The sequence below is a fragment of the Tetrao urogallus genome, assembly GCF_951394365.1.
Source record: "Tetrao urogallus genome assembly, chromosome: Z".
Lineage (NCBI taxonomy): Eukaryota > Metazoa > Chordata > Aves > Galliformes > Phasianidae > Tetrao > Tetrao urogallus.
Genome location: NC_136816.1, coordinates 37532720 through 37554487, shown reverse-complemented (window position 1 = coordinate 37554487; position 21768 = coordinate 37532720). Strand labels below are relative to the sequence as shown.

Sequence of the window (21768 nt, the reverse complement as noted above, 5' to 3'; positions counted from 1 at the left end):
CCTCACTGCACTCTACAACTTCCTGAAGGGAGGCTGTGGTGAAGAGGGATTTGGCCTCTTCTCCCAGGTAACAAACAGGACCTGAGGGCTGCAAGTTGTACCAGAGGAGGTTTAGGTTAGAAATAAAGAAAAACTTTTTCTCCCAGGGAGAGGTCAGGCACTGGAATGGCTGCCCAGGGAGGTGGTGGGGTCGCTGTCCCTGGCAGTGTTCAAGAGGCGTCTGGATGAGGAGCTGCGAGATATGGTTTAGTGCTTGTGGTAGCAATGGTGATGGGAGGACAGTTGGACTGGATGATCTTGTAGGTCCTTTCCAACCCTGTGATTCTATGATTTTCTTGATTTCATGGCTGTATCATAACTAAAATAGTAAATTCTAAGCTCATCAGAGCTCTACTTTCAGTTAGCTTTAGAAAAGTTAAGGATCTAACTGAATTGGCTTCTTGTAGAAGATTTCAGAATTAAAAAGGTAAATAAAATATATTTCAAATGCTAACTGTTCTTTTCAGTATTTTCTTCAAAGACAAATAAATCCCCTGTCAATGTATTTTTGATAGCTAGAATTGAATCCTGAAGTATTTTGACAAGAACCACCACCTCATTTTCAAAAATATAAAACAACAGGCATACATAATCAACGAGGATGGTTCTTTGGGTGAACATTTACCCCATCTGTTTATTCTAAGATGAAATCAGGCCCAGTCCCAGGCACTATACAAAACTGTTCAGACCCACTCCTAACCACTTCTCCCAAGTGCAGGGCAGGTCAACCTATCTTACAAACACCATGGCCACAGATCAGTTGCACAAAAGCAGCAGTGGTATTTCCTTTGCTATCTTTTTCACCTTCCTCACAAGGAGGGCGAGTTTTTCAGAAGCTTCCTGGTGTCCTGCTGCTTTACTCAAGCTATATACATACTACACATCATGTCCCCTTCAGGGAAGGATGAGGCAAACCACCACTGTGGATTGTCTGAAAGGCAGAACCTTTGTTTGACGTGTTTCACTTCTTCCTCTGGCACAGCCACACACCACCCTCTCAAACGCAGAAAGTAACAGCATAACAGCATAACAGCACTTCTCTGCTGGCAACTGCATCTACACAAGGGCTCTGTGATAAAACTCTGCAGTCCAGACCCAGCTCTGAACACTAAGCATAGCACGCAAATTAAACAGTTTAAGTATTCCATGCAATCTGTCCTCCACAAGCCCACAAAAGACAACATCTTCAGAAAATAACTCTTCAGTTCAGTCCCTATATTAACACTACTTATTGGGGGTACAATTTGCAACCAGAACACTCAAGATTTAATCTTCAATTTTGATCAAAAAACATTTTGGATCTTCCTGGAACTCCCTATGTAACTTTCAAACTACTAAAACCGTGGTATCTCTTAGATTTGTGTATTCTGGCATTAATGCATCTAGTTTCTTCAGAAGGGCTTAGCCATATTTACAGCCTGCTTCATGCTTCCAACTCTGATGCCAGAAACACTGCATACAGGGCCTGCTAGTGTTTCCTATGTTCAGTATCCCCCTGTTTTATACTGCTTTCCTGCTCGTGGTTCGTGCCAGTCAGACATTTTGTAATTAGACCAAATAAGCAGCGAATGCTAAAATACTTCCATAATTGTACCCGTAAGAGCTGTTCATACATAGCAAAAACAGATCTTTCCTGAGTGTTACACCATTCAGCACACAAAAAAATAATAATGATAATAAAATGTTCAGTGTTTACAGTTCTCTGTTACTGCAACAAAGCTAATAATCATTAATCACATCCACTGTACCAAGTTATTTTACACCTTCCTGGGATTAATTTTGCAGATTGTCATAGTATTTCAAAAGAAATATTTTCCCTTATAAAATCTGCATTGGCATTATACACCAGCAAAATAATGCTAAGAAGCTAAAAAGCAGAATTATAACTTTTTAACATTGCAGCATACACCCAAATGTACTTTCTTCAGAGATTCTCTTCTCAGCACATGCTTTTCACTCCTGCACTAATTCTGTATAGTTCTTTAATGTGAGAGAAAAATTTGGAGTCTCTTGGCTCTCTGACTTATGAATAAAATCCACTGACGATCAAAACCCTACATTAGTTCTTATGTGTTTCAGTGGGTGTAGATCACTTCTAAAATAAAGCCAAAGCAGCAACAAAAAACCTTTTTAAAGCACTGCAAACAAAATCTCTCTACAATAGATACAAATAAAAAATAGATTATGTCTTTTATATATATATATGTATATCTGTACATAAAAAATGATATTTATGTACAGGCATACACAACTGTATATCATAAAATACATCAAGGTGTTTTGCATCCAGGATAACATTGGAAGATACACTGAATAGAGATACTTATCAACCCAGTTACAACATGTCAGGATGTGTACATACAGTACTTGCTCACCTTACTATTGTAAATGTGTACTGTGGTACCTAACCAAACTAATTTCAAAGTGCACAGTGCAAGTGGGAGGATGGACCAGTACATACAAGGTAGCCAAATTAGGTTACAGTTCTAGCTTTTTTGTTTGTTTGTTTTTTAATACTTTAACAGAGCATGGAAAGTAGTTAATCAGAATGTACTACCCAATATCAGTGCTTGTTTCCTTTGAGAATAGGAATGAAATGTGTGTTATCACTTGACTCCCATCTGTAAGAAGGGTGTACTGCCTACCTGCACAAGGATTCCAGACCGTACAAGGGAAAGAAGATGAAGCCAAACACAAGACAGGACTGTAAAAGAGACTCCAAAGTTCTCCAGAATGCTTGGTCACAAGTGCACTCCTGAAACTGATCTCAACTCATTGCCTGACTGATTCTTAATAACATTCAGCATTCTAGGTTAATAGCAAATGTGTGAACCTACCTCACAGTTCACTGTCTTTCCAGTTTTGCTGTTGAAGATACTGAGATAAGCAGCTGCAAAACAGCCTACTAAAAACACAGAGAATGAGTACATTTGTGTCATTTTCTCAAACACAGTTAATATCTTCACCACAGGAGGACATAATTTGACATACTCAAGATGTACTTGAGCCTCTCTACTGTACAATGCTCTTTTAAAGAGCAAAGCACTGAAACAGATACAACAAAAAGTCTTTGATTACTTCAGAGGTTTATAAAAATAACACCTCAAACTACACTTGTGTGTATTCTCTGACCTTTTTCTTCGAAGAATTTTGAATGAATGTGATTGGAAAACTACTGTCTGAGATTTATGTCCTCAAGCTCAATGGTAAGAAGGTTTACATCAACAGCCATACAAAGTATGTCTGTTAAATATTCACATTTCTATTATGTTACTTGCTCTAGTTGGCTAGTCATATTTTCACATAGCAGAAATCTGTTTCTGAGCAGCTTAGTATCTGCAACAAATGTTAAGGAAAAAAGGGAAAAAGAACGCGTCAAACAGTGTGACCAGACCTCTGAGATTTAGTCAGTGCACATAACGTAAAGAGGAAATTCATTTATGTGTGGCTTCTCAGAATTCTCATTTTCACATACTTCTAAACACATATCTGAGTATATATGCACAAGCAGAGATTTACTGCAACATCTGTTAAGAAACTGCCACCCTGTCCTGCTCAACTAAACCACACAGAGCAGCTCAGCTACAGTAAAAATAAGGAAGCTTGCTTGTTTCTCTAGCTGAGGAAAAGATTATATAAGACCAGCGTGCTTCATTGTTGACTTAATGGGCTCACTTCCTCCTGGAGTTATCTAAAGAAAGTTGAAGCCCTTGCTGATTCACTGAGTCGCACATGATTCTTTAATTCAGCTGAAAGTGGTCTAGGAAAGCAAATACATATATATCCTGCATGCTTACTGGATATTCACCAGGTGCCCAGAAGCTCCTTTCCACATCAGACCAGCTGCCATCCATGCTAAGGCACATGGCTTATCTTCTATCTGCTTCCTTTCCAACACACAGACAACGAATATCAGGCAGCTCTCAGCACTGCACCTCTGTTATCTCGGACAGAAGGGACAATCACTTCTTAAAAATGTGTTTTGCACATAACACTGCCAGCAAATAGGACATTAAACAGTAGATATGCTGTCAGCCCCTCCAACACTTCACCTGGCCGAGGTTTCTGGATAGCCAGCTAATACGGCAGTGCTGAATTACCTTTTTTAGACATTTAAAAACATTTCAGAAAATGCTCTGAGAAAACAGCATGTAGTGTAAATAAATGCAGCACACAGTCAGGGATGTGCAGAACTGAAGGCTTATGGCTACAATCATTTAGCCTCAGGTGCTGCTTTCTGAGACCCAGCAAAATTTCCATGGATGACAGTCAAAACAATACACAGAAAACATGGAACTTAGGTATGCTCAAGTATGTAAATGCACACTTAAAACACAAACATGAAGAATGCTCTGCATCTTGTCTGGCATATACCAATATAGCGCATTAAAACGCCCCGTTTCTTCCCACCTATAAAACTAATGTAAGTGTTTTTACAGCTAGCAGCAAACAATGGATGGATATTAACAACTTAAAGCTCTGGAGAACAATCATACAGTTGTACAAAGCATTCAGCAGTAATGAAATCCAGAAGAATCTGAAAAATACATGGGATTAAAACCAAAGTCAGTGGAAGACTGATTTTGTTCCAAAGTGCCTTAAATATTACAGCCAAGTTCTGTTAGCAGAACTACTATGATGCTGTTGTAACATTCTTCAGTGTACGTTTCAAGTTCTGTCTCTTTAGAATTGCAACAGTAAAAAACTAACAAGAAACTCAACACTTTTTCCTGTTCCCACCTGTCCCAAAAATGAAGCAAAGATGTACAGTAAAGCACCTAGATGTCGTATTTTAATGTTTGATTGCAGAGGAGGTTTATTTTTAAACTAACACTTAAAAATAATCTTAGCATGCAGTAAAAGTGTTCCAGAAATTACTTAGCGTACTGAACTCTGACCCCACAAAAAGAAAAAAGATATCAGTATTAATACATACACAGGGCGCACCTGGCACAGTATGTGCATGTCACTCAGAAATGGTAACTTGCACAACCAGGAGAGAAAGGAAAAAACTAACTCACTTTGCAGGGAAGCACTGCAATGCCAACAGCTGGAGTGGGGTGAAGGGGTGAGTGGGCAGAACGTGTGAAGAACACCAGAAAACCCAGAACTTCTCTTCTGATCCAAAAATGCTATCTTTTTTTCCCCTCACATTGTACATGCATCTGACTTTCAAGCGTGGAAGTAAAAATCCAGCACAGATTTGCTTATCTGTGCCCTAAAGCCTTTTAGGTTAATAGCTTTAGCACAGGCTTGTTGCAAGTGAAGAAGAACATGCGTGGCCAATTAGCACAGCTCAGTGTAAGCTGGGCTAGCTCTCTCCTTCGAGCCAGGGGATACACCTTAGTCTCATTTTCAAAAGCCTTTAACCCACTTAGGCTTCTCAGTCCCACACCACACAGAGGGACCCAGACGTCGGAACTTTTGGAAAAAATAAGAGTTTGCTTATGTTTAAATATAACAAAACTAAGCAATATTAGCATGCTAGTCCTTTTGGTTTTGAGGGGGAAAGACACCTTTTATTTTTAAATTAGCAAGAGCTCTACTGTCTCATTACAGAACTTTAATTTCAGACATCTGTCATGCTGCCGGTCTCACAGCTTTTAATAAATATTTTCTACTTATAAAATGTCCGTCTCTCTCACTCTCCTATGAATAACTCACACAGAGACCACATTCTCACCAGCCAGGCACTGCTGATGCTGGGGAAGCGGTGAGAGTGACTAGAAAGAGTCCAGTCACACACCTAAAATAAACCACTATTCAGAAAACTTCTCCTCAAAATTTGTTTACAAATTGAAGCTTGAACCTCTACCCAATGCCACGACTTCAACAGTGGTTCACCACTATCTGCATTTCACATGATGAGATCATTAAGTGTTAATCCACACAGCTGCAGAGGCACACACACTTCCAGCCCAACACAACAGCGTGACACACACACACACAAAAAAAAAGTGCACACAGTAATGATGTCTGTTCCAGTTTTGTTACCCAAAGACAGCCAGAGATGCTGCCCAGCGGAACATCGAACCCACCCCTCCTGGTCTCTGGCACCTCTTGCTTACATCTCTCCCGGCACATCAGAACACCTGGCTTACACCACCTCTCCTACAAAGAAAGGCTGAGGGAGCTGGGCTTGTTCAGCCTGGAGAATGCTTCAGAGAGACATCACTGCAGCCTTCCGGTACTTGAAGGGAGCTTATAAACAGGAGGGAGGCCAACTTTCTGCACAGGCAGATAGTGACAGGACAAAAGGGAACAGCTTTAAACTAAAAAAAAGGGGAGATTTAGATTAGATGTGGCAAGGCACTGACAGAGGCTGCCCAGAGAGGTTGTGGCTGCCGCATCCCTGGAAGTATTCAAGGCTAGGCTGGATGGAACCTGGGCAGCCTGAGCTGGTGGGTGGCAGCCCTGCCCACAGCAGAGAGTAGGAACTGGATGGGCTTTAAGGTCCCTTCCAACCTAAGCCATTCTGTGGTTCTACAATATACCTACACCAGCAGAAAGCATTCCTGCAAGCAGCCCAGTGAGCCACTATTGCCCAGGGAGCTCCCATTCTGCCCTGTGTCAGCAAATAGCCTGTGGCATTGGGTAAGTGGGCTCTCTGGGCAGATAATAGGTGTCACTCAATGTACATTTCGCAGCTTTGAAAGCTTGGGAGAAAAACTGCAATAAAAGCATGGAAACACTTAAAAAGTTTGGACCTGAGTTAACAAGCCTGGTATGCCAGCTGTCTCTGCTGTAGTGAATGTACATCACCCAGTAATTTTACTTAAGCTTGCATTTGTTCAACTGTATGGATGGTATCTAGCCTGGTTCATTCTTATTGTGAATTCCCAAACAGCCACAACAGTCACCAGGCAGAACCAGGCCAGAAAGAAAACAGCGATTACTGTGTGTGCCAGTCATATCCACCTCCACCACTGTCCGTATCAGTTTGAGAAGCCCCAAACCTTCCACCGTGTCGGAGGACACAGTGAATCTCACAGAGCAGCAAACGGCACTTGCACAGGGAAGCACCGGCTAACTCTGTCCCGCTCCCTGCCGCACGTACAGGTCATGAGAGCAGCCCTCCCCCAGAACTCCTGGCACCGGTGAGGGCACATCTTGAGCCCCGGGCAGCGACTGCACAGCCAGAACACAGGATGTGGATAAACACATTTTAATTTAAAAGGCTCATTTTAACAGAAGCCAAATTCCTACTAGATAAGTATCGCAGCTGCATACTTGGAGCTCCAAAACAACAGCTACCGTTCTAATGAGAGACATACAGCGCCAAGGACTTTCTTTCCTGACGGGTGGGTGGGCTCCAAAAGTACTACGGGATCCTGTCATCCTCGGCACGCCTCAGGTTGCTCCCATCTCCTTGCCTGCACGCTAGCCTTCGTGGTTTCTTTTCCGTTTGTAACGTTGCTCTACAACCCCAGCACAACCCCTTATCCCAGTTTACCTCATTAAATACAAATCACAACAAACAAAAATGCGCCAAGCGAGCCAGCGGCCGCGAAACGAACGCCTGTTCCCGGCGCCGCACAAGGCAGCTCCCCCCGTGCTCCCCATTACCCCGACTCCCGCCCCTCCCGTCCCTCGCTCTCAGCTCCATGTTGGAGGCCGCTTCCCTCCCGCACCGAGCCTACCGCGGCGGGCACCCACGCCCCGTGGCGACGGGGGCAGAGCCGGCGGCTCTCTGGCAGGGCTGCGGCCGAGGAGGCGAGAGCCCGGGCGAGCCGGGCCGGCCCCGCCGCCGCCCCAGGCCCGACCGCGGGGACCCCGGTGCGCTCCCCTGAGGCAGCCGGGAACGGCCCGCGTCGCGCCGAGCCGGGTCAGGCCTGCCGGCGCCAAGCCGCACTCACCCAGCAGCAGCAGCTTCAGCTCCCGGCGCGCGTCCCGCTTGTCGCGGCGCAGCTGCCGCTCGATCTCGTCGTTGATCCGCCGGGCTTCCTTGGCTTCCTCGCTCAGGCAGCACGCCATGATGGACTCCAGAGTCATTCTTCCTAACTGGTTCACCCACAGCCCCCACCCCCTAAAATCGCACGCACTCACTCACTCACTCACTCGCTCGCAAGCCCGCACCGGCCGGAGTCCGCACCGCGCACCGCAGGGCAGACGCGGAGACCGCCTCGATGCCGCACGCGGGCGAAGAAAGAGGCAGGGCGGCTCAGATCCCCACCGCTCCCAACACCTCCTCTCCTCTCAATCGTGCACCGAACAGCGCGGACGCCTCCACCACGGCGGCAGCGGCGCTCCCCGGCCGAGCCCCGAACTCCCCGGCGGCTGCTGCCCCCGCCGCTCGCTGCGCCCACCCCGCCCGCAGCCGAGCGCTAGCGCCCGCCGAGCTTCCGCGCGGGCATCGCCCGGCCGCTGCCCTCGCCCTGGAGCTGGAGCCGGAGCTCAGCGACCTCGGCCGCGCCCGGCGGGGGAGCTTCCTCGCCCGCCCCTCTGGCGGGGACGGCCGCTGCCGTTGAGCTACCGCGGCTCTGCTCGGCCCTGACAGGGAAGACGGGAGAAGGGGTGGGAGGAGAGCAGCTGGCGGAGAGGAAGAGGAGACAGCAGGGGCCGGGCGAGCCCGGCTTTTCAATGGTTCGGCTGCGCGGGCGTGGTGAGGCAGGAATATGGCGGAGCGCCGCTCCCACGCACTCCCCCCCCCCCCCCGCGCCGCCGCACGCGGGGGGCGAGCGGCCGGGAGCGCAGGGCAGCTTGGTGGCCCCCCCGTTGCCCCCGGGCGCCCCCGCGGCGTTGGCGGCGGCGGAGGAGGAGGAAGAGAAGGAAAGGGGAAAGACAAGGGGGCGAGCGGAAGGCGACTGCTGGCGGCCAGCGGCCGCTGCGGCCCGTTCTGTGGGGACGCGCGGTTTCTCGGGCGCCTCGCCGCCCTCGTGCTGGGAGCTGACGGACATTTCCACCGCGATCCTCCACCGTCCTCCTCGGCTGCGGCTCGCGGGAGAGGGGAAACGCTGAAATTCCAGGGAAGTGAAAGGGGAGGGGGGGAGCCGCCTGTCCCCCTTCACAGGGAAACGCGAGCTTGGGGATGGATGCCGTGTTGCGGCATAGAAAAGCCGCAAACCAGCGGCACCGCGCACTGCCCGCACCAAAACCCAGCCGTCGGCCCTCGGCCCTCCCGGCGGGACGCACCGCGCGCTGTCCGCCGCAGCACCGTGCCCGCTCCGAGCCGGCTGCGGGGCGGCTGCGAGGCCTTCCCCCACCCTCCCCGCGCCGTGCCCTTTGCACCCCCACCGCCGGCTGTGGGTCCGCGGGCGCGTTCCGAACGCTTCGCGCACGGACTGGCAGTGCAGGCATTGTGCGGGACACGGTGGAGATGGAAGCGGAGAGCACAATCATCAGCCCCATAATGCAGTCAGTTAATTTGGAGAGCCCAAAACGTGTTTGTCATTGCGTTAGAAAACGAACGTTTTCTACCTAGCTTCAGGTAGGGTTTTATGTCCGATGTATAAGAATGGTCAGTGCAACTCAGAAAGGTTTTATGATTCTCTGTCCCTGCAAATCAACATGTCTCAGTTATTAATCAGAAATGATACTATTACAAAACCTATGTGTACATAAGTATAGCAATGTATTTGTCTGTCTACCCAGTGTCCCTGGGTTAATGTCTTAATGTTAAATGCAGTGAAGATTTCTAGAGATTGAATTTTAGATACAACTTGCATTTTTTTTTAAATAATGTTAACAAGAGACCAAAGGGGAAGAAATTCTTTGTAATATTAATCGTATCAGAGCCCTTCTCTAAAGACCAGACCTACAGTCTGAGAATAGGTGGCAAGAGACTTTCTGTATGTGCAGCAGTACTGTGCATAGAACGTGGCACACAGTGTTTGGGTTAGCAACGTCTGCACCAGGGCTGCACCAAGGATCCGAATGAATGGGTCAATAAGTTTGTGACCCACAAGTGAACCATTCATCCATCGCCCGAGGGCACTGCAGTCATCAGGCAATCCCTGGGTGATGAAGTCTGACTCAACTTTCTTAACCAACTCTCTTCTATGCACAGTGCTCTGTGTACCTCAAACACAAAACTGTCATTTAATTCTGCATTTTTAATGAGAAAAGACACCCAGGAGGCCATAAATGTAATTTGTATGTGCAGCTCCCACTGACATCATTGAATTTTAATCTCTACTGGATAAGTATCTTCAGGTTTCTAATGGAGGTGCTTTCTTGCCTGGCTCCAGCACCAGCAGAGAGTCACTGAGAGCTGCTCTGCCCCGTGCTCTCTGACTTAGTGGAAAGCAGAAGAACCCCCATTATGGACAATTACATGATAATAAACCCATGAGGAAGTTTCTCTCCAGCCCTCATCTTCATAATGGTCAGCGTTTGTTTTGAAACATGAAATACCGTTTATAAATATTTTATCTTAATAGAAATTATGAGTAAATGACAGATGCCATTATTACCCGTACAGGTAATTATGATCCATAGACACCATCCATAGAGCCACCTAATCCTGCAGAGATACTTCCCGATAAGCTTTCCCCATAACATTAATAATTTCATAGTGCTCTATGCAAGCGATCTCCAGCTCATGGCTCATAGCAACCCATTGTCTGTGAGACATTTTAGTGCTACATGCTGCCACAGGAAATTAAAAGTGAGGCGGACAGGGGGAGTAGAGCACATCATTAAGCACACTGAGCCCTCAGCACTCTTGCTCGGAAGCCAACAGAAGCTGGGGAACCACTAACCACTTTATCATCTCCGCATCTCTCCTTACATCTCTATATCACAGACTTGAATCGCTTCCTTTCATAGGTGTAAGGATTTTTATTGTCACTCTCTGTCCTCTCTGCATGAGACATACTCTCTGTGATGTTCTGACAGAATCCAGCAGCACCTGAGCCCACAGCTCCCGCAGCAAATCATCTGCAGCAGCATCCTGTCCTTAGCGATGGAGTGTGTCGCAGGTGCTTCTTGTTGCCATAGAGCATCCGGATGTTTTCAAAATGCCACGTACAAGAACATTCCAGCCTTGTTTCTGAGTACTTGCCATTAATTTAGAGACCAACAGCGTAAGCACAGGTCAAGTTGCCCTTCCAGAATACCTTCCTGATCCGCTGCCTCTGTGAGTTTCTTGCTTGCTTGTTTGTTTGCTAGAAAAAAAAAAAAAAAAAAAAAAGGAAAGAAAAGAAAAGGAAAGAAAAGAAAAGAAAAGAAAAGAAAAGAAAAGAAAAGAAAAGAAAAGAAAAGAAAAGAAAAGAAAAGAAAAGAAAAGAAAAGAAGAGAAAAGAAAAGAAAAGAAAAGAAAAGAAAAGAAAAGAAAAGAAAAGAAAAGAAAAGAAAAGAAAAGAAAAGAAAAGAAAAGAAAAGAAAGAAAAGAAAAAGAAAAAACAGTACCTGTGGGTTCTCTACTTGTGACGTCCAGCATCTGCCATTACACTCAGCTGAAACGTTCCAGTATGCCTTGTTTTGTCAGCCCACCTTCCTGGCATTTCCCCATGTATACCCATTGACAGGTAACACGTGTCTGCCGAAGTCCTCATGGTCAGACTGGTGACCAGAGTAGGGCTTAAGAAAGCATTTCTTCATTTAATTTACGTGAAGTACATTTGTGCAGTATATTTCCTTTTACTTAAATGCACATTAAGAAGTTCTTACTGATGACTTAGTTCCGTGGAAGTGCAAAAGCTGTGCAACCTTTTATGGTTCCCCAAACGCCGTCTTTGCCTACCACCGCCCGTGGGACGCTGCTGTGCGCACCCCGCGTGTTGCAGCATTGCACAGCACGCGGTCACGGGGCTCAGCGTTTTTAGCGCTCTTTGCAACCTGAAGTACCCGACAATCGTTCTCGTCTACAGGTCGCCTGTACACGCGGCTGCTTTCGGGCGTTCACAGGGCGAGGTCTCCACGTTCTGCAGCCCCGTCCCACCTCGGCACCGCGACCCCGGCGATACCGCCGGAGCAGGAGTTCGTCCGGCGCAGCCGCGGCGCCCTCTGCTGGCAACAAGGCGAGCCGCCCCTCCGCCCCGGCTCCTCCCGCGCAGCGCCCTGCACGGGGCGCTGAGAAACGAGGGGTCCGCGGGGGCCGGGCGCCGCTCCCGCTTCCTGCACCTTCCTGCGCCGCAGCGGAAGTGGCGGGCTTTGCCCGCCGTCCCTCACTCGAGGGCCGCGGTGTTGCCGGCGTCGCTGCCTTTCGCTTTCAGCCCCGAGCGCTACGGGGTCGTTTCTCCGCGGAGCCGCCTCGGGAACGGCTCCCCGCGCCGTCGGCCGCGCTCACAGCGCCATGCCTGTCCCGGCCACCAAACGGAGTGCGCCTGGACGTGGCGTGCCACGCCGGCGCTCTCCGAGGACCGCTTTTTGGGTCGAGAGAAAATCCTCCATAAAATAACACCGTGCGGCTTGGTGTTTCTCTTTGATGTCTGTGCGAGCCTGGGCTCCGGGCAGGTTACAGTCTCCACTGCTTATTCTTCCATGGCGGGAGAGGCCGAGCCGAGGCTGAAGAGCAGGAGGGAACCATGGCAACTACCGCCACGCAGAGCGCCCTGCTCGGCGCTGAGGCCGCGGGCTGAGGGGTCCGCAGTGCGGGACCGGGAGCGAGATGGCTGCTGCGGGTAGAGCGTCTGCTGCTCACTCTGTGGGCGTGTGGGGCAGAAGAAGCAGAGGGAGACCAATGACCTCCATCACCCTGTGATCCCCTGTCCTGCCCTGCCCTCCCCTGCACCACCCCACCTTGCCCTCTCTTCTATAGGCTTCGGTCCTCACCAGCTGATTGAACTCCTCAACCCAGCATGACACTGCGTATCTCTCCAAGTTACCTTGCTAATTGAGGCTTTTGGCGCTGGGAAATAGCCGAGAGTGGTAAGGACCACCTTAGGAGGCAGTCACCTACTGGACTGGATGCATCAGCCAACTGCTGGTAGAACAGCGTTGAAAGAATAACACTTAATACAGTACAACTTTCTGAGATGGATAGAATACTATTCCATATCATGCTGTCAAAGCAATTCAGTAAAGAAAAGTGGTTAAGTGTTTGGTGTTACCGTCAGTGACTCATCTGATAACTTCTGTCCTCTCGTTCATCAGCTGTCTTTATCAAGAAATGGATGATAGTTGTGCATCAGGCTACTGTATTTGTATGATGTGGGATTTGTTAACTGCATACCTTAAGATCTCCTCAGCAAAATCTTTCACAACGTATTTCTCTCTGGTGGGAGAATGGATGGAGAGAAATCGATATCATTCCTCTACTGCTGCCACCTAAAATGAAACCTATATTTTGGCAACATGGGAATACTTACGTTTCTGCCAAGATACCTCTTATGCTTTTTTATTATGTTCTCATTCAATCATATTTTTCATGCAACTTCTGATCTGATGCTTTTATTCTTATGAACTTAACATTTTTTGAGAAATCCCAAGTAAGTTACTCTTAGACTTCTCATTGTTCTTACCTATTAACCTATAGTGTTGATATCTTGTTTGGTTTTTGGTTTGTTTTGTTTTGTCACAGAGACATCTAATGCTTTGCTGCATTGATTTGCAAATGTTAATGAAATTAGATGTTTCGATTACTTATCTAAGGAAAAAAAAAAAAAAAAAAAAAAGAGATACCTGAGTGATAGTGATAGAAGGATTAAAATTATGACCTGGTCAATTGTGTTTTTGGATGAGAGATTAAATGTTTTTTATTGTTACATGTGATTTTATAAGATGATAGTAGGTGTCCATCAGGAGAGTATTTCCAGTCTTTGTTTTAAAGTGACTGTAGAGAAGGATCTTGAGGCAATGACTAATCAAGGTCTTTTTCTAAGTGGAAATACAGTAACAGTGAAGGTACTTTACTATCTTCTTGTGTGAATCTACCAGAAAATCTTGTAATACTAAGAAAAATAGACATTTTTGAAGTCTAATGTGAAACCATCACAAATACTTGAAAAAAGTATGTTTTCTGCAAGCATTTTTTAAATGGTGGAAAAGACTGAGTTAGCAGAAAGCAGATAATTGGCATCCATTTAGAACTTCTGCAGGAAATGAGACACTCCATCACGTACTGAAGTAAAAATGCAGGTGTGTTGTGAAACTTGGTTTATCACAGATAGCCAGTTAGAATGTTGCCTCAGCCCATCTGGCGTGGAGATTCTCATGCCTGAGATGCACGGCTAATGATGGCAGTGCAGTGCCTGCTGTATATTAGTAAAATTCCCTTGGCACCTAACACTGAATTTAGATAATGTTCCTTCAAGGAAGGAGACGAGTGAATATATGATAGTACTTGAGGGAAATACAGAAAGTCACTGGTGGGAAAAGGGCAACATCACTCCTTTAATTTATGTGAAGAAAGAGAGAAAGGAGGCTTTTGAACACTTGAAAATTCTGCCTTGGACATATACAGGGCATTGAATGGCAAGATATTTTATATACGTATTATTTTAAGTGCATATTTATTACTGCAGAGTATGATAATAAAGCATACTCTTAGGCTTCTGTACTTCCATTAGTCTGCTTCCAAAGCCAGTTAACTTTGAACATGAGAACTAACAAAAATAATATGACGTCTTGCTTTTATTTTGGTGCTGATATGTTTAAAGATGTTGCAGAAGGTGATTTTTTATTTTACTCCAAGATGTTTAATGCATCTGTTTCTCAATGAAAATTTGAGACCTTTTTGGAATTTGTGGTTAAACTTTAGGTTGGATACACAGAAAATTCTAACTATGTTTTGGATTGCATTGTATATTCAAAGCCCTTATATTTATGCTGGGAACATTTTGCCGTTCGTATCTGTTTGTGCTGAGAAACAAGTCATTAATCTATGGGATTTACATGGAAAAAGCATAGTGCTCCCCTCGCCACAGTTGCATCATATACAATTAGGCAGAAAAGCTGGATTGTCCTGATGGGTCCACAAAGATAAATCATAAAATCATAGAATTGCTTAGGTTGGAAAAGATCTTAAAGATCATCAAGTCCTACCACAACCTAACCATGCTACCCTACTTCTCTAAAATAAAGAAGCCCAGCTCCCTCCGCCTTTCTTCATAGGAGAGGTGCTCCAGCCCTCTGATCATCTTAGTGGACTCACAGGACTCACTCCTACTTGTTTCGGATGAGGCTCCTAGAAGTTAAAGGAAAAAGTTGCATCTTGTTATGACTTCCTTTTGCTCTGTGGAATTATCACTGATAAGAGCCAAAAAGACACAAAGATAAAAAAAACCTAAAAGCTGCTACTGAATTGTGTATGTGAGAGAATACATGTTACACTGAGCGTAACTAACTAGGGACCTCTTCCTGGACTCAAGTTGCAACAGGGGATATTGAGGTTGGAGGTCAGGAACTACTTTGTCTCTGAGAGAGTGGTCAGGCACTGGAGTGGGCTGCACAGGGAGGTGGTGGAGACACGGCCCCTGGAAGTGTTCAAGAAACATGCAGACGTACTGAGCTACGTGGCTTAGTGGGAAATATTGATGATGGGTGGACAGTTGGACTGGATGATCTTAGAGATCTTTTCCAACCTTGGTGACATTATGATTATATGATTTTCAGAAGTAGCTTGTGCTTCAGTAGAGACAGGCACTAGCATGAATATGTACATTTTTATATGGATCCTTGTTTTTCGCTAGCCTGAAACAGGGCTGTAGGTAGGACATCTTCTGGGGACTTGTTAATTTTCTGGCATAATTCAACTTTTCATTTTAGTAGCTACGGTTCTTTCTTAAAAATATGGCAGAAGTTTCCTGGTTCTCCTACTCTCATGTCCCTCCCCTCCCTCCTTCTCCATGTTTGGTCAATCTATAATGAAACAGAGAGCTGAATACCTGTTCTTAACACTCAGTGGAAAGATTTCATGGGCAGAGGTAGAAGTCTATCTCATATAAGAATAGTTGCATACTCAGTCTTATATTCAAGCATAGTGTTGAAATAAAAATCCAGGCAGTGATTTAATGCTGGTGAGCCACATGCCTCTTTTCTGCTTGTGAAGAAACTGCACTTTGTAATATATGCTAGAATATGTAGTGATATGCTGCTGTTTGTGCAGAAAGTCATTCAAAATTCAGGACCGATAGGTATAAGTGGCAGCAAATACATGTGCACAGATCTCAGAAGGAAGCTGACAACCTTACACCAGTAACACTATTGTTTCTAAATGTGTTGTGAGCAAAAAGACAACCACTAAGAAGAAAGGTTTGTTTTTAGGGCTGGTTTTTAGGGCTGTTTTTAATCCTCCAGAAGCTTTAGGTGGGAACAGGACAGGATGTCCTGTTGGATCATCATTTTATTTTCCAGTACAAAATGCTATGTGAACACATCTGCATGTTTTCCTGCCTAGAGACCCTTACTTTCTTTTCCCGGATGTTTGGTGAGGGTTAAATCTTGCAAGCACTCACTTACAGCTCATTTTTAACCCGGAATTCAGGTAAAAAGCTGTAACTGGTAGAAGAGAAGCCCTGTGAATATACTGAAAAACAGAATTTGAGACCTCATATGGGGTTTTTTTTTTGCACAATGTGTGAAGAAGCAGTGCTTTTCCTTGGAAAATATATCCCTCATAAACCTAAACGCATCAGAGAAGCGGCTTTTAATGTTCCTCATTCAAAGCTTAGTTGAAAAGCTCATTGCAAAGCATTTGTGTTGTGTTTTGCAGTTTGCTTTGGAAAAGCACAGGTCCTACAATAAGAATGAATTCAATGTCTGTAAGAAATGCCACACTTCATTATTTGTTCAGGAGTGACAATGTCGCTATTAACCTATTTCAGGTAATTATAAGTGGTTGTCCTCCCCCTTGCTTCCTGATGTTCTCAAGTCAAATATTCTATTTTTAATGACCTCAAATGAGCTGGCACTTGGAAAAAGGGCCTCAGCATGGGGAAAAATTACCCTAAGTGTGTTCTGGCATGCATACCTACGATTTTGAGATTTTGTGCGTCATGACTAAGTTCTGGGGTGGGGTTTTGTTGTTGTTTTTCTTTTTTTTAGAAGTAAACCAAACAATGGGTCAGAGAAACATGAAAACAGGAACGTAACATGTTACCTCAGTAATATACAAAGATAACTTAAATTTTGGTTCTTTAAAAGGGAGAGAATATAGGACACTGCATAGCATTCTTCATTTCAAACACAAACACTTAAAATTCTGTTTTATTTATGAACTTAGTAACTGCTTATCATTTTATTAATTGAACGTCCTAATGTGTAATTATGAGTAAGACAGGAAGTAATGCAAGCAGCAGTGAAGTTGTGTCAGCCTTTTTTTAACCTTTAAGCTTTTGTAAAGAAGAGAACAGTACGTACTTGCTCTACTGAACGAACCACAAATAATTCTGGTATGTGCTATACCCCATATTTTCTTTAAAACAGTACAGTCTGCAACCTGCCAAAACTTAGAATCTAAGCCTAAAACTTACCTTTTTTTTCAATTATGTGTGCATCTGCTGTTCTAGCAGAAAGTACTATCTCTTCCTGTAGATTCTGCCCATCCACAGGTTGAATGAAAATAGTACATGTATGTCATGTAATTTTTACCTTTTCTTCCAGCAACACTGAATTCTGAGAAAATCATCAGTTCTAAGGTGCAGTGGAATACCAAGGTTTACAGCAGCTTTTCAAATCTGAAGCACCATCTGGTGCCATTAGAAATTATTTCTGAAGTACAAAATAAATAAATAAAACAAATTTTAAAAAATTGAATATTTAGGCACTTAGTTTCTTTTTCATTTGGTTAATAAAAAGTGCTGTGCAGTGTGTTAAGCAAGTAGTGTACAACACTTAGAAGATGGAGGTCATTCTGAAAAAGGTTTGGTGTATTTCACAGAAATCCTGCTAAAGCCAAAAGTTGTCCCCATTATTCTATATACTTGGCTTGATACCAGGCTCTTTGTCAGACTCACTAAATCTTTTTGAAAAACATCGCACTTTGTTTTCCATGTGTGAACAGCTTTAAGTAAATGAATGTAATGGTCAGACCCTAAATGTAGTTGAATTGTAATGAAACAAACATGGACTTAGAGGAATGACACTCTTCATATATGGTAGCTGATATTGAAAACTGCTGTAGAGACAAATGAGTACCTGTTCTGGTACATGCATGAGCACAAACAATGTCTTTTGTATTGGATTTGCTTGAATAAGTTTCAGTAGTCATTGAATAAGAAAAGCGGAATTTAATGTTTTAATGTGAGTATGCTAGCAACATATTTTAAATCGTTAATTGCCGTGACCTAAGCTGGCAGCTTTGTGTTTCCTGCTGAAACGTGTTGTCATTAACACTTTTTAGGAATATGTTGTAATATTAGGACCAAATATAGCTAAAAATTACACTAGAAATATTTGTCTCCCTAGAAGATACTTTCATAAGCAGAGCTCTAATTATATGAATTTGTCACAAGACAACATTAAATGAAATGAAAATACTTTCTGAGACAATTTGAGTACTACTGGCAGCTCTGGAGGTGAAGAAATAATTAAATTGTTCACTGAGATACACAACATTATTATTGTGTTATAGTACAGGAAGGTGCAAAGATAAAGACCGGAAGACTAGAAATGACTTACAGACTTCCCTTTAAAATGTTAGATTCTGCTTTTGTGATGTGCTAGCAGAGATTTACAGAATAACCAGTTCCTTACATCTCACCCAGCAGTGAAGTAGCAGTTAAATTGAACAATCAGGGAGTCAGAGGTACAAAACCTTCTATGCCATTGGAGATCTTTTACAACGTTGCAAGATTTTCCCCTTTTTCTGAGGCAACAAATGCTAATTGTTAGTTAATTGTGTGCGGTTTTTTTAGTACTTGGTTCAATCATTTTAATTTACCTCAGAACAAATTTCCATCAGTCCCAGCAATCAGATCTCTGAAAAAAAAGATAATGTTTGTCTGAAATTTGTGCATCATACAAATCAGTAAATACTGGTGCATTCACACAGGTAATAAATTGAATTTACTTTTCCAGACAGCTTTCAAAAATCAAGACTTACTGCTTTTTGTTTTTAACAAGTGATGGGGAACTCTCACAGACTGTAATCTTTTAATAAATTGACTATTATCAAATCTAGTTTTGGAAGTCATTTACTTTACTGTCACAATAAGTAATAAATGAAAAGTACTGTAACAATTAAAAGCCTAATCCATATGTTTGTTCACATTGCAAATACATTTTACAGAATTTATCTTTCTAATTCCATAATTGCCAGTTTTGCTTATTTCGCAATTTCTGGCTTCAAGATCACTATCAGCATCCACAATCAAAAGCCATTTTCATCTGCTTATTAGCATGTTTGTTGTTGAATAAGACTTAACTTTTCTAGGAGAAAAAAAGCCAGACACATCGGCCTACCTTTACATATATGCTGAGCCATATTTTCATTTCTTCGAGAGATCCAAAATACTAATGTGCTGGATGCATCAAGCATTGTTATTGCAGCCATCATCACAAAGTTTCTTACAGACTCTTCATAGGTGACCTGGAAGTGGTAGGGTTGTACACACAAAAATAAGGTAAATTTCTCCAGTATCCCATATATATTGGCACTTATGCTTTAGTTTCTCTGTTCAGTTCAGAGCTCCCCAGTGAAATCACCATCCTATTTTTTTGGGGTTTTTTTTTTTGTTTTTTTGGTCATGCTGACATCTTTAAAATAGTTCAGCAAACCTCTATTTATTTGGGCTCATAACCCCAAATCCCATCTGTTCTGCACTGGAGCAGTTATAGAGAGAGAGCAAGCAAGTGCAGGATCTTCCCGGTAAGAAAGGCCCAACAGCAAACGGCTTACTGAAGCAACTGCTTTTAAAAGACTAACAAGACAAATTTAGTCAGTGACTAAATCCTGTGTCCTTTCAGATGCTCAGCAGCCCACCTGCCTGCAGCACTGGATGGAGCCTTGATGGATTTTCCCACAACACGTTTTGCAGGGTAGGTTCTGTCCATGAAGAGGTAGCATTTAAGTTCCTTACAAGAACACAATTGTATTCCCAAAGGAGATTCATGAGAACCCATTCATACCTCCCTGCTAAGTAAAGGTAGGGCCACACAGGTGAGGCCATTGCTGGTGCCAAGTGAGAGCAGGATGCAAGGCTGCTCCTGTACCGTGAGAGGTGGGGTTTGTCCTGCAGCCTGGAATGTGGGCAGCATGGCACAGTGCGGCCCAAAGGCAGCCAGCACATGCAGCAGAGCACAGCTGGTTCTGCATCGCCCCAGGTTAATTGCAGTGTGGGCACGGTCACCAACATGGCCAGGATCAATATATTCACCCCTTGCTCACTCTGGTTACCTTTGCCAGAGATGTAAGTTACAGAGTGTATTAATAACACACAGGCTTCTCAAGCCCTAAGCACAGGTCCCAGTGTAAAAGACATGTCCTATTCAAGATCAACAGCTTCTGAATGCAGTCTTCTGCAAGGCTCCCAACACACGATCTTCCAGTATTTCTTGCAAAATGATGGTGTTGGATGTTCTGTCCACTGTGCTGCTTACTGATTAAATAAAACTGCTAAACCAAAAGGCTGTGTTTTGCTACCACTTTGTGGCTTCATTAGATACTGCTCCAAGATCCACAAAGGAATTGCTTCTAACTTCATTCACCAAAGGGATATTTCATACCAAGCAGAAGGAATTTTGAAGGGGGTGGGAGAGCACCTGGCTCCCTTCCACTGCTCAAGAGTACTGCTGGGCATCAGTTGTGGGGCAGTGAGATATTGCTTCTGCATTACTTGTTAGTCATAACTATTATCTTTTCCCTTTTCTCTGTCTTAGTAAATAGTTTAATCTCAACCCGTAAGTTCTTTTTTTCCTATTCTCTCCATTACCCCACTGGGAAGGGAAGAGTAAGTGAATTACTGTGTGGGTTAAACCACAACATTAGCACCCAATCTGGGGCTCAAAGGCTTGAGTTAACAGCTGATCTGAGTGGAGCATGTTAACACAGGGTGTTGTGGTAATTTGATATTTGCTGCTCATGATGTTGATATTTTCCCTATGTATGGAGCTCTTTGAGAGTCTTCTCATGGAACTATATTGTGTAGCATTTTACTCACTGCTTGTTTTCCTTGTTGCGTTGTTTATCATCTCTGGGGGTTGGATTAAGGTTTTTATTTTGCTATGCTGTGTGGCCCTGGCATATATCATAAAAAAATTGGCTGCCAAGAAACTAATGCTTTGTGCATATTAGTGATTACAGTCATCTTTGGGTTTTGGAAGCCATATTGTTGATACTATTAGTAATTAACTCTTTCCCTTGTCTCCTCAGGGAGCCTCGCTATGGAGGAGATACGGGAAGACACTCAACCTCCCTTCTAATTTTCCTTCTTTCCCTAGAGCTCTAGAACTATACAACACTGCTTGATGATTTTGAGTATCCATGTTCAAACCAGTGTGCTGCTATTACTGTGTCACAAATGTGTTTCCAGTTATGTTTTAAATTAAACAATTATTTAAGGAAATAATCCAGAGATCTGCAGAGATGGGATAGTTCTGAGTGGCAGGGAGTGTTGTATGCTATGGGCAGGTGCGTAGAGCAGTGGACTGAAGTTCCAGACACCTGGGAGTGGTTTGGAACTTCACCTCTTCGTTACTGCAGAATTATTAAAAACTGGGAGAATATTTGGAAAAGGTCTCCTGTTGCCTACAAAAGCACAAATCATGGCAGCATGCGGGGGCCTGGCCCATGCCTACTGAGCTCTGTCCAGCATTATTCAGCATCCCCAAGGGTAAGAGAATCCGTATGGGTCTGAACTGAACAGAGATAGCTATAGGTCTGATAATAAAGCGAAAGACTCATCCCTC

The 21768-nt window shown here is 44.1% G+C and overlaps 1 protein-coding gene across 1 annotated transcript in view; it reads right to left on the bottom strand.

Moving 5' to 3' along the window:
• LOC306956820 (guanine nucleotide-binding protein G(q) subunit alpha) overlaps positions 1–8031 on the bottom strand; it is a gene marked incomplete at both ends in the record, with an annotated part of 104349 nt that extends 96318 nt beyond the window's left edge. The window contains one exon of the mRNA XM_079548133.1: positions 7896–8031. Coding sequence (XP_079404259.1) covers positions 7896–8031 — 136 coding nt within the window. The remainder of the gene's footprint in view (positions 1–7895) is intronic.
• Positions 8032–21768: the final 13737 nt, after the last annotated feature.